The sequence below is a fragment of the Aspergillus lucknowensis genome (assembly GCF_044049455.1).
Source record: "Aspergillus lucknowensis strain CBS 449.75 chromosome Unknown BJX67scaffold_7, whole genome shotgun sequence".
Lineage (NCBI taxonomy): Eukaryota > Fungi > Ascomycota > Eurotiomycetes > Eurotiales > Aspergillaceae > Aspergillus > Aspergillus lucknowensis.
The window spans coordinates 493,187-504,728 of NW_027263551.1; the positions used below are offsets into that span (position 1 = coordinate 493,187).

Genomic DNA, 11,542 nt, shown 5'->3' on the forward strand with positions numbered 1-11,542 from the left:
CCCGAGTACGTCTGACATACAGCCTTGCCCTTCGCCGGGAATCATCCCCCACGAATACCCCCACCTCCCCGGGACTGGGCCGCACCTCTCCATAAAATTTCTCTTACAGAGATACAGATTTGCCTCTTGACCGAGTCCTCGGGGCAGTAATCGTTTTCATCGGTTAACCCGGAATTGTTGCTCTTCCCTAGTAGTGTGAGGGCGGTGATGGAAGACAGGCTGTGGGGTGGACAATGGTTGTTGCATAGCCAAGGCCCCTGATCCCAAACGAGACGACGTGGACGACTGTCAGTGCCAATCGCGCCCTGTTCTTCGCCCTGCTCGTGTACCATATCTCCTGCCTTATCCCTCGGGATCCGGCTTGCGTCCCCTGCCCCCCGCGGGTTGTGCAGGCTAGTAGTCTATCCCTCTTGTCGGCGGCCAAGAAGCTGTGCTCGGCGGCCGGAATGCCTAGTCACGGAGCGCCTGCTTTTCAGCCCTCTTCAACATCCGCATCCCACATCTTGTCATCCGCTTCTCGCTCATCGGGCCCGCCCCCAACTGATCAGGCGACGCCGCTCGCGGATTCGTCATCATGCGACGTCACTCCCACTGAAACCTTGCCTTTCGAGCACTCTTCTCGGCTCCAGCCCGACATGGCTACGGAAGGCAATGAGCATCCTGCGGCCACCATTAATGCCGATCCTCCAGGACAATTCCCCCAGCAACTCGTCCAACATGGCCCACGCCATTTCACACCGTCGCTTGGAGGCGACCCTGCCTCCGACGGTGCGCTCTCCGCCTTCATGGCCGTTCCCCATTATCTGGATGCCACGAACAATGGGACGGGCGCACCTGTCTCGGAAGTCGTCAATGCGGTTATTGGGTCGGGGGGTTACTTCAACAACCAGTATCACACATATGGTTCAGACATCCCACAACCTGGGAACTCTCCACCGGCCGAATTGTACGAGTCCGACTCGCAGATGACAGACGCCGTGTCTGAGTTCGGCGGTGTGCCTCTACGCGACGACCAGCTCGAGCACATGGGGATGGCACGCATTTTCAACCAGTTCGTCCATGACGCCACCACATCGGACGATCATGTCGCGGTTTCGGACGCCACCGAGGAAGATAGCACTACGGACCTAGAAATGGAATACGAGCCTCCCATTTCTCGACGCCACCCTAGACCGTCCACCACATTACAGCAGGACGAGGATGATACGCGGAAATTCTACCTTGACCACGGGGACAGTGATTACGATATTGAATCCCACCACAGCGCGATTGATGACCAGCACTGGCAATTATCCGAGGTCGACTTTGATGATTTCTACCGCGCCCCAGGTCACACATTTGACTCGCAAGGCTCAGGGTTTGGCCCTCCACCTAGCCATGAGGACCATACCAACGTTCTTTCTGATGCTGAGGACACCAATGGTGATCCAGCAGCAGACCCGCATTTTGCTGACTCTGTCATTCACGGAACTAGTACGTACCTACCCCGTTCTATGGCCACCAAATTGCTTACGCTTGTCACAGCGCAGGAGAGAAACTTCAACATCGACCAATTTATATCTCAATGGATCTACCAGTCTTCTATTCCTTCAATACCGATGCTCTCGCTTGCGCCGCCCATGTTCCCCCAGGATCATCTATCGACCATTAGTTGGTGGACGCCACCGGCGAAGATAACGCGGCCAAGCGGATATAGTGGAGAGTTCTACGACATCCAACAAATCCCCTGGTGGGAGAAGTTACGTGTCAGGCGTTCCGACGCGCGCCAATTGCGGGACCAGTGTTATACGTCGTACCATAACCTCCAGTATACCCGACAGAAACCGGCCACCAGGCTTTCGGAGGAGGAGTTTTACTTCCAAGGAAAGTCGATGTATACAGAACACAAGGCCACCATTGAACATTTTCAACTTCGCAACCTCATGTCTGTTCCCGCTTACAACACTGTACACTTCGCGCACGAATCCAAGGTGTATTCGTGGGTTCCGGGGTATAACGACCTACAATGCCTAATCGATTTGTCTATGCCCACGGCCGAGTCCGCTTCCCAGGCTCCGGTGAAGATTTCGACCATGAAATCTGCCTTGGGGGTCTCGATTGCCGGTGGATTCTTCGGAGAATATGCGTTGCGTGATCGGGGCACCGAAGGGCAGGTAGCGGAAGGCATTGTGACGAAAGACCCGAATGGAATAACCAACCACATTGATATCATTGCAAGCCGCACGAATCGTTCGCCGATCGGGATATTTGCTTCGAACGATCGACACGTACGCACTTTGGACTGCGAGACAAACATATTCCTTGCGAATTATGAACTCTCGCATGCCGTCAACTGCACATCTACATCGCCTGATGGCCGCCTACGCGTGATCATAGGTGACTCGCCGGATGCATGGGTCGTCGAAGCTGACACCGGTCGGCCGGTTAATCCCCTCCGTGGTCACCGTGACTACGGCTTCGCATGCGCTTGGTCTCCAGACATGATGCAGATCGCTACTAGCAATCAAGACAAAACCGCGATCATCTGGGATGCTCGCATGTGGCGCATACTGGAGAAGTTTGAGTCCGATGTGGCGGGCTATCGATCCCTGCGATTCTCACCAGTCGGCGGTGGGCCACGCACCCTGCTGCTCTGTGAGCCGGCAGACAGGATGGTGATCGTGAACGCGCAAACGTACCAAACACGACAGGTCCTTGACTTCTTTGGCGAGATCGGTGGCGCAGACTACTCGCCGGATGGGAGCACGATTTGGCTGGCTAACACGGATGAGCATTTTGGTGGGTTTATGGAATACGATCGCCGCCAGTGGGGGCAGCCATACGGGCTCCAGCAATTACCCAATGAGTGGGTCAAGGAGTCGGAGCTGAAAGACGATGAACGATGTATCCTAAATGAGCGAGAGCGTGAGTCTCGGTTCTTGTGGAATACATGCGACGAGGAGTATGAGGAGTTGCTACTGTGCTGATTCAAAATCTTGTCAATATTTCATTTTTGTTACCCTTGTGCTTGGGCGGTTTGCAGCATTTCAGCGGAGATACCATGCATACTTTCTCTTCCTACCCTGTACACTGAATTGACCATGAGTTTCTTGCCCTCTCACCGATGACGTCACTACAACTCCAGAGATTCTGTGGCTGTGCGCATATCTTCCTCACACTAGTCGAAAGAGAGTTCACGTATGCAGCCAATCATGTCTAACTAATGCCCCCAAGCTCAGCTGCCCAGCCACATACCCCTCCCCTGTTCCCCTCATACACCAGATAAATAGACAACGCATCACCTCCCAGCTCCTATCCCTTCATCTCATCCAAGCCCATTCCCACATTTAGTTCCCTCCATTTATTTTGAGCAAAGAAGGGCAAAAACAAACAAACAATGTCCTTCCAAAACATCCTCGTCGACGCCGTCAAGAATCACTTCGACGACGACAAGGACGACCTCAACCCCGCCCTCTCCCACGCAACTGCCCACTCGTCCGAGGATAACTCCCTCTTCTCGCAGGCCCTCTCTTTTGTCAAGGAGCGCAAGGGCTCGTACAATGATGACGTCGACGAGGACCATGCTGTGAGATCGCACAAGCGCTATGAAGAAGGCGGGAGCATGGACTCGAAGGACCTTGGTGCTGGTGCTGCAGTGCAGGCACTCAAGCTGTTCAATTCAAGCTCCGGACAGGAGACTGGGGGTGGGAAGGACAAGAATGCGTTCATTGGGCTTGCCATGGCGCAGGCGGGGAAGATGTGGGATGAGAAGAATGGGAAGGGGGAGGCTGTATGTTCTTTTCCTTCTTTCTTTTCCTGTCACCCCTGTTGCCCCAAGTCCCCTTCCCCTTCCGACTTTTTATCTGTTGAGTGTGGATGTGCTGACCTTGTGTGTTTGGGGTAGTCTGGCGACAAGCAGTCTGCTGTCAACTCGGCCGCGGAGATGGCATTCAAGATGTACATGAAGAGCCAGATGAGTGGAAGTGATGGAACTGGAGGTCCCGGAGGGCTTCTGAATCTTGCAAGCAAGTTCTTGAAATGATTGCGAGTCTTGGGGTCGACTTCTTGAATATGAGAGCACTTATTGCTATGGAAGGAGCTATACGCGGTGCTGATTATTGGACGTATCTACGACCTGAAATTACAGCATAAGAATGAAGATATTGTCGATGACCTATTTCCTCGTATTTTTGTTCCATATCTTGAATGTTGCTGTGGCTCGGCTCTCGGTGCCTCCGGAAGACCTTCCGAAATCACCGCTCACCCGCAATCATCAACTCCACCATCCACATCTATCATCGTCATCGACTTAGACTTGTACCGCGAAGACTTCCTTTTCCCGTCTCGGCTTTCTCCGCTCGTCCCTTTCACTTGCCTCGGGCAGAATGCAGAGCAGGGCTCAACAGCCATGGTACCACGGTTTGCCCCGGGCAGTCACGCCCAACCACAGAGGGCCTCGCAGTTGACCAATTTACCGCCAAGTGAGGTGACCTCATGCCTCCAGATCTCCGTCTGAATCCAAATAAGATCCCGCCAACCCGACACTCAGCTATACCTAGAACAAATCTCGAAACTATGGTGGCGGCTATATCATGCGGCACATCCTCGCACACACCATGTGGAATTTGAAGCCGCAAAGCCCTCTCGCCAATTGAAACGTTACCTCTTCTCGATGATCGTCGTGCCTCGGTCCACGCCTATCGCCTCTCAGTTGAGATTATCGCGGGTCTGGACCTACAGTCATGGTGGACCAGGGCGCAGCTATCTGTGGTGTTGGAGCGGCGTTTTTAGCGCTGTCTAGCATTGCAGTGATCGTTCGTTGCTATGTGCGTTTGCGGATTGTCAAGGCGTTTGGGTGGGACGATTCGGTTATGGTCCTGGCCATGGTATGTTCCCACCTGTTTGACGCGGCCAGTTCGAATGCTAACCTATCAGCTATTCTATGGCATGCTTTGTGGTTGTATGATAGGAGGTGGCATCTGGGGTTCAGGGAGACATCACTCAGAGTTAACTCCCGAGCAGCAGAGTATGGCGATGGAGGTATGTCCCATCTTCACCTTAGCTCCCGCCATGCGTTGTATGTGAGATTAACTCGTCAGTACTGGCTCCTCTGCGACGTCGCCTACGTAGTCTCGTCGATCCTCGCCAAAATTTCCGTATGCATTTTCCTTCTCCGTGTGACGCTCTCAGCCTCACACAGAGCCACCCTATACAGCGTCACAGCACTCGTCGTCATCACCGGTATAATCTTCTTCATCTTCTTGGTCATACAATGCTCGCCGGTTTCTTTCTTTTGGACGCGGTTCAGCGGCGATACGTCAGGAAAATGCGGATACATCGACGCCATCGTAATTATGTTATACATTTTTAGTGTGACCTCTGCGATTTTCGATCTTACCGTGGGCTTGCTGCCTATTTTTCTTGTGCGCATGTTGCGAGCGCACTGGCGAACAAAAGCTGCTGTTGCTGGGCTTCTAGGAATGGCGTGCATGTATGTCTTCCATCCCTCGACCGACAGCAAAGGGAATTGAACCGTACTAAGTGATTGCGTTGTAGAGCGAGCATCGCCGTCATCATCCGCATCCCGTTCGTCCAGACAATCCGCGACCAAGACTTCCTATGTGCGCTACCATCCCTATAGCCCTTCCTAACTTCGTCCTGTATCTAGGTACTAACGTTCAATGATCCAGACGCAACCGTCCAAGTAAGCCAGCTCTTTTGGCTACCCACCCCTCCGAACCTGGTATCGCACACGGACTAACAACAGACGCCCGAATAGGTAGCAATTTGGTCCGCCATCGAAGTCGGGCTGTCAATAACAGCTGGCTCTCTCGCCACCACCCGCCCCCTCTTCCAGATCCTCCACTCCCACTTCACCTCGACGGGCCAAAGCAACAGAAACAGAAAACCCAAGCCCAGTTCCAAATACAAGAAAGAGCAACACGCCCTCGCTACCTTCGACAGCGGGCTCAGACTGGGTTTCGACTCGAGGGTAGGACGGAACAGTTCCGTCTCTTCTGCGCGCCCTTGGACCGGGACGGGGACCGGGAAATCGAGATCGTCGAAATCGATTGACAAAGAGAGGGGTCCGGCAGCTGAGTTCTTAGAGCCATATCTCGGGACGATGACGATTCGGTCGACAGTTGAAGCGGGATGTGGTGATGAGTTTGGGCATTTGACTCTGGACATCGGTGGTGGCGGCGGGGACGAGGAGCCGAATACCGAGGGTGTGCGTACTGAGGATGATAATGGGGCTGGCGGTCGTGGTGGGCATAAGTTGACTGTGCCATATGCAGCAGCAAATTCGGGGTCGGGGATTAGTGTGCGTCGCACATTTGAGGTATCGAGTGAGGCGACGGGGTCTGGAAAACAGATCTAGGCGATGCTTGTCAAGATTGGATATACCGAGTTAAGCATTGTGCGAGACTGAGTGAGGGGGCAATTTACGAGCCATGTTATCACGAATCGAGGGAATGGATATTCATGATAATTATGTATGATGTAAATGCATTTTTTAACCTTCCACGTCTGTCTGCCTACTTACATTTGATCGAGAGCATTGGGGATCCGATCGTATATTCAGGCAACGACGGTGGAAAAACGGATATGTAAGCGCCAAAGCATGTGTGTAGTCTGTCCAGGTTGCTTCGGTGGTATCAATCAAAGCTCCAGATCAAACCAAAGCAAACAAAGAAAGAAACAACGAAACGAGAAAACGAAAAGCTCTCCAGGAAAGAAACCCGTCTAATGGCTAAACCACAAATACCAGAAACAAAACGATGGGAAAGGGGGGTTGGGAAGGAGAAGCACAAAGAACCAGGATCACCAGTCATCATCATCATCATGTTTCCCCTGCATAGCGCTTTGTCGCGCCCGCAGTGCCTCTGCAAGCCCACCGGCAAGGCTAGCATTAGACAAACTGTTCGGCGTACCACGTCCGCTCGCGCCGGAGGAATCTTGCGAGTTCATGCTGACAGCGCTATCTCGGGCTGCAGGCGGAGGGGCTGGCGCGGTTTTCCTACCAGCCATGTTAGGTCGTTTTGCTGGTGGTGCCGGCGGCGCCGCTTTAGCTTTCGCGGCAGCGACGGTAGCCGAGCCGTTTATAGGTGTTGCGCTTGATCGTGGAGCGGCTGGCGGTGGAGGCGGAGGGGCAGGTCGCGGTGCGGGAGCTACTTGCTCCTCGAGGTATGCTTCAGGAGTCCAGCCTTGTGCCGATGTATCGAGATTCATGCATAGCCACCAACCTAAGGATCGTCAGTTTAAGGTAAGTTTTGATATCGAGGAAGATCTAATCTTACCATTACCCTCCTTGGAGACAATTTGAACCAGTTCGCCCGCTCTGATGGACAGCATGCTACTGTTGTCGCTATTGAAATCATACAGAACCTTCGCCTTTTTCGGTCCGGGGGCCGCGGCTGGTGGGGGAGGCGGTGGCGGTGCTCGCGCGGACGCAGTGGACGAATTACGAGAATGGGAGGCGGCAACAGCTGCGACAGGCTGGGGGACGGGTCGAGAAGAAGCAGCTGGTTGAGGAGTCGGTGTTGGTCTCGCGGCAGGCTGAGGTGTGGACTGCGGCAGTGGCCGACGCTCTGGCGTGGGCCGGGATGCCAACTTGGACGGTCCACCGTTGGGACCACCGGGTCGAAGGAGCTTGCCTTTTGTGACGGGCCGGGCAGCGACTTGCTTTCCTCGTGGGGTGGGTTTGGATACGGAGTTAGGGGGTTCCCCTGGACCAGTATGGATCGTCGAACTTTTGTAGCTGTCGAACTGTGACGCGTCCTTGACTACCTTGACAGTGGCCAGTTTGCCTGGTTTCTTGTTGTATTCAATTCTGATCGGGTTAGCGGAGGACCACGACCGTGGTTAGCTTAATGCAGGTAACTTACTGTGGTCCGATCTTCAGGTTCAGTTGCCCGTGGAGAGCATTATGGAGATGAGTGAAGAATTCCGTCTTGAAGACGCAGTTCACGAGCGGATCGGGTTCTTGTCCACCCACAACGAGCGAGAACCAGTCGTCCCGGAAGTTGGAAGCGCTGATTGTCTTGACTGCACCAATGGGGATGGTTCTTTCTGACGAGATAACAAGCTGGTTATTAACCAGGTTTTGGGCGACAATATACACGTTCCGGTTTGTCTGCACATATTAGCCACGAGCCATGGGGGAAGAAAGGGTTGACTAACCAGGACGAAGATGCGCGGCGAGGGCTTGCTGGAGCGGCCGAACTTGGAAACCAGAACTTCGCCGCGGCAAGAAAAGAGGACATTCTCCGAGGCTTTGAAGGGTCAGTAGAATACCTTGAAAATCCAGTCAGATATAACACATACTGCTGATAGCTGCACCGCTACGAATGATCTCGCCGGGACCTCCTTTGTTACTGATACCGACGTAGTCGCCAAGGAACCGTCGTGAACCAAGTATACTCATTCTTCTGCGCTCCTTGCGGCCGCCCAAGATTTGATGGCCTTGGTCACGTAGCTTAATAAACTCGAGACCGCCCGTTGTTCGGCGCCAGAAACGTTGAATTCGGATGGCGCACTCCGTCCGGTACCGCAAGTAGTTCCGCCACGCTCGCTGGATTCGAATAGCCATGTTATGCCAGTACCGATCGCGCATGGCCTCGAGGGCGAAAAGAGTCTCGGGCGTTTTGATGAATACCTTTGTGATACCCATTTGATACTCTTCGGGTGGAATTCGAGTGTCTTTCAATATCTGCCGTGCGCCTGTCTCCACATCTCCCGTCCAGGTGTAGTCGCCAGCGTAGGATGTTTTGGGAGATAGCAGGTAGAAACGCTCAACGAATTTGTCGAATGTTTGACGATAGGCGAAGCCAGCACGACGGATGCGGACGTTCTCTTGAAGACCCAAATACTTGATTTGGTGAAGAACGTTACCCTCGTTGTACTCCTTAGGTGCCTTGTTATCGTTCGGCTTGATCGTTCGGATATATGACGGTTGGGCTTTCATCAACGTCGCCACCAAGTCGTTTGCCGACGCTTTAATCTTATCACTAGCTGTGGGAGGGCGTCGCTTGTCATCTTGGTTAACCTGCTCCGGGAAAAGAGTGTGAACGAATTGATTCCCACTCGACTGGACGAGGTTAAGCAGATCTTTAAGGAGCTGATCCTTGTTCTTATCAGTCATGCCCTGAACAGCGTAGCTGACATCACCAGCGTAGTGCTTAACAATGAATTGGCCCTGTCGGTTCTCGAAGTTCGGGTTCTGGGAAAGGAAGTTCAATCGTCCCACAAATGTGTTGTCGGCGGCTCCAGAATCAGCGTGGGCGGTTGCACAAGCATCGTTCAGAGCAGCAAAGACACCCGGCGGGCGTTTATCCTCAATCAGAGAACACACGACCTTGTTATCAAAGTATTTGATAGGTGTCCAAGTGATTTGCTCTCGTTCGTACTCTTCCTGTTCAGCTTTGAGGGTTAACTGGATGAAAATCTGCTGCAGCTTTTCATTGACGTAGTTGATGCAGAGCTGCTCGAACGAGTTCTTTTCGAAAATTTCAAACCCGTAAATATCGAGAATACCGATGGAGTTCGCGACCGTGCCCCTCGCAGTCAATGACTGATTGACACGCTGTACAATCCAATCGAAGAGATTGAAATAAATTGCCTTTGCCAAGGCGTCACGTACTGCCACAGCCTGCACGGTGTTAAAAGGGACCTCATAGACGGAACCGCGACGCCCACCACGGCTAGTTTCCATCATGCGAATAGTCAATGCCTGGTTGACTTGGGCAGACTCGACCTCCAGCAAGTATGCGACGAAGTCCACGACCGATTGGTCAGTAATAGCGGCGTTCCCTTGGTCATCTTCCCCAAATTGAACATTACCGAGCCAGAGGATCGCGGCTAACATCCGGAATACATTATCTTGCTCCGGTTCCGTCATTCCAATAACCGACATCGCATTTAGGGTATCATGGAACTCCGCCACATCATCAACACCGGGAACGTCGTAACATTTCGATCGACTGGTGTATAGGTAGGACTGGGGCTGCTGAATGCCGAACGAGTCTTGACCTGGTATTAGCGAACATGCTAGCGCGGAGATTATATGTTTCGAGAACTATACCTCTGTATTTTTGCGGCGCTCCCTTGGCGAACTGGTAGAAAATGTGAAAGTTTCGCTCGTTCGTAATCTGGCCAACGACTCTCGACTTTTCCAGCAGGTAGTTTGTGATATTGGCGCCGACGGGTTCTCCTTGGGCGTTGAATTCCAATTCTAAGTACTTCCCGAACCGAGAGGAATTGTTGTTTCGCAATGTTTTCGCATTACCGAACGATTCGAGCAACGGATTGGTGGCTAGAACCATGTCCTTGGTTTGCTCGATGGACGAATCACTCCCCCCAGATACGCTGGCAATGTACTGCATAATCCGCTTCGCAGCCTCCGTCTTCCCCGCACCTGACTCACCGGAAATAATCACACACTGGTTGTCTTTGTAGGACTTCATGTTATAGTAGGAAGACTCGGCGACTGCGAATACATGAGGAGGAACTTCGAGTCGGTTCTTGCCTCGGTACGAATCGAGAACACGATCGGTATAGATGCCCACTATTTGGAGCACAAATCGGTCAGCCAATGTCCCTGCACGTCAACCAGGTCAATTCACTTACAGTCTCGGAAAGGGTTGACAGAAACAAGCACATGTCCAATATATGTCTGTTCATAAATCGCGTTAGCAAACGCCCCGCCCGCACATCCACCGTAAAAGCCAGGGCGAGCTCACGTAGATTTCGTCATGTTGGAATCGCAGCTTTAGGTTATCGTTGATTGCCTCGTTCGAAATCTTGCTCAACAGTGTAAGGTCCGAAACTCCAATCTCCTTCTTCTTTGTGCTCTCGAAGACGGCCTTTTTGACTTGGGGCTTCCCCCCGCCTTGTCGGCCGTCGCCCACATCAGCGGCGGCTTTGGAGCGACCGAATCGGCTCTTCTTCTCCCCACCAGCGGGACGTCGAGAGTGACCCTGAATTGAGCAGTGAGGTCAGTCCACGCCATTTCACCCTGCAGAATTCTATATGAAGCCGCCCTGAAGAGACTCACCATTGTTGTTGTTGTTACCGACTATCCCGGTGTCTTGCGCCCAGGCGACAAAGATATCTGGCCTATCAGTGTACCGCGGAAATTAGGGGAGATAGCGGCCAGGCATGGAGGGGAATGAACGCAGGGAATAGACTGTTCACTCCACCTAGGGATATAAAAAAGAATACGGAAAATGAGGAGGACGAGAGGAACAAAAGAAGGAAGGGTAGAATTGTGCACGAGGGATTCTTGAGAGAGATGACGATGTGGAGGAGGACTGCCGAAGGAGCGGCTGGATGGGGGGCAGCGATTCTTCCGCTGGATGGGACGGGCACCGCTTGCGCCACACTCCTTTACACGTGTGGCACCGTTGGGTTTCCCTCTCAGGCCGACAACGCGCAATCAGCGTCAATTCTGGTTATTAATAACTCAGCCCAGGTATTCTTGCTGCCTCTGGGTCTGGGTCCAGGCGGCAAATCATCCACCCTTCCCTGTTCCTGGCGCTAAATTGTGCCATCATACATGCCCATT

The 11,542-nt window shown here is 52.9% G+C and overlaps 3 protein-coding genes across 3 annotated transcripts; 2 read left to right on the top strand and 1 right to left on the bottom strand.

Moving 5' to 3' along the window:
• Positions 1 to 635: 635 nt before the first annotated feature.
• BJX67DRAFT_370478 (WD40 repeat domain-containing protein) lies at positions 636 to 4,021 on the top strand (the record flags this gene model as incomplete). Its single annotated transcript, XM_071030922.1, has 5 exons — positions 636 to 1,473; positions 1,525 to 2,883; positions 3,173 to 3,177; positions 3,503 to 3,769; positions 3,884 to 4,021. The coding sequence occupies 5 exons, from the start codon at positions 636 to 638 to the stop codon at positions 4,019 to 4,021; spliced, it is 2,607 nt and encodes an 868-aa protein (XP_070889081.1).
• A 123-nt stretch (positions 4,022 to 4,144) lies between these two features.
• On the top strand, positions 4,145 to 6,472 carry BJX67DRAFT_346572 (putative PTH11-like integral membrane protein). The gene is made up of 6 exons (XM_071028429.1): positions 4,145 to 4,865; positions 4,915 to 5,019; positions 5,079 to 5,470; positions 5,536 to 5,600; positions 5,670 to 5,683; positions 5,759 to 6,472. Exons 1-6 carry the CDS (start codon positions 4,722 to 4,724, stop codon positions 6,356 to 6,358), a joined length of 1,320 nt encoding a protein of 439 aa, XP_070889082.1. The 5' UTR covers positions 4,145 to 4,721; the 3' UTR covers positions 6,359 to 6,472.
• Positions 6,473 to 6,484: 12 nt separating this feature from the next.
• On the bottom strand, positions 6,485 to 11,171 carry BJX67DRAFT_306869 (class I myosin myoA). Its single transcript, XM_071027070.1, has 9 exons — positions 11,033 to 11,171; positions 10,719 to 10,955; positions 10,606 to 10,651; positions 10,061 to 10,543; positions 8,305 to 10,002; positions 8,161 to 8,252; positions 7,866 to 8,113; positions 7,278 to 7,810; positions 6,485 to 7,223 (listed from the first exon to the last, which is right to left on the bottom strand). The coding sequence occupies exons 1-9, from the start codon at positions 11,033 to 11,035 to the stop codon at positions 6,802 to 6,804; spliced, it is 3,762 nt and encodes a 1,253-aa protein (XP_070889083.1). The 5' UTR covers positions 11,036 to 11,171; the 3' UTR covers positions 6,485 to 6,801.
• Positions 11,172 to 11,542: the final 371 nt, after the last annotated feature.

Coding starts and splice junctions, on each gene's coding strand:
- BJX67DRAFT_346572 (XM_071028429.1), top strand. CDS start 4,722: ATGGTGGACCAGGGCGCAGCTATCTGTGGTGTTGGAGCGGCGTTTTTA. Junction 5,020..5,078: donor AGCAGAGTATGGCGATGGAG/GTATGTCCCATC, acceptor TTAACTCGTCAG/TACTGGCTCCTCTGCGACGT. Junction 5,471..5,535: donor CTTCTAGGAATGGCGTGCAT/GTATGTCTTCCA, acceptor ATTGCGTTGTAG/AGCGAGCATCGCCGTCATCA.
- BJX67DRAFT_306869 (XM_071027070.1), bottom strand. Junction 8,114..8,160: donor CGCCGCGCATCTTCGTCCTG/GTTAGTCAACCC, acceptor TAATATGTGCAG/ACAAACCGGAACGTGTATAT. Junction 7,224..7,277: donor TGTCTCCAAGGAGGGTAATG/GTAAGATTAGAT, acceptor GACGATCCTTAG/GTTGGTGGCTATGCATGAAT.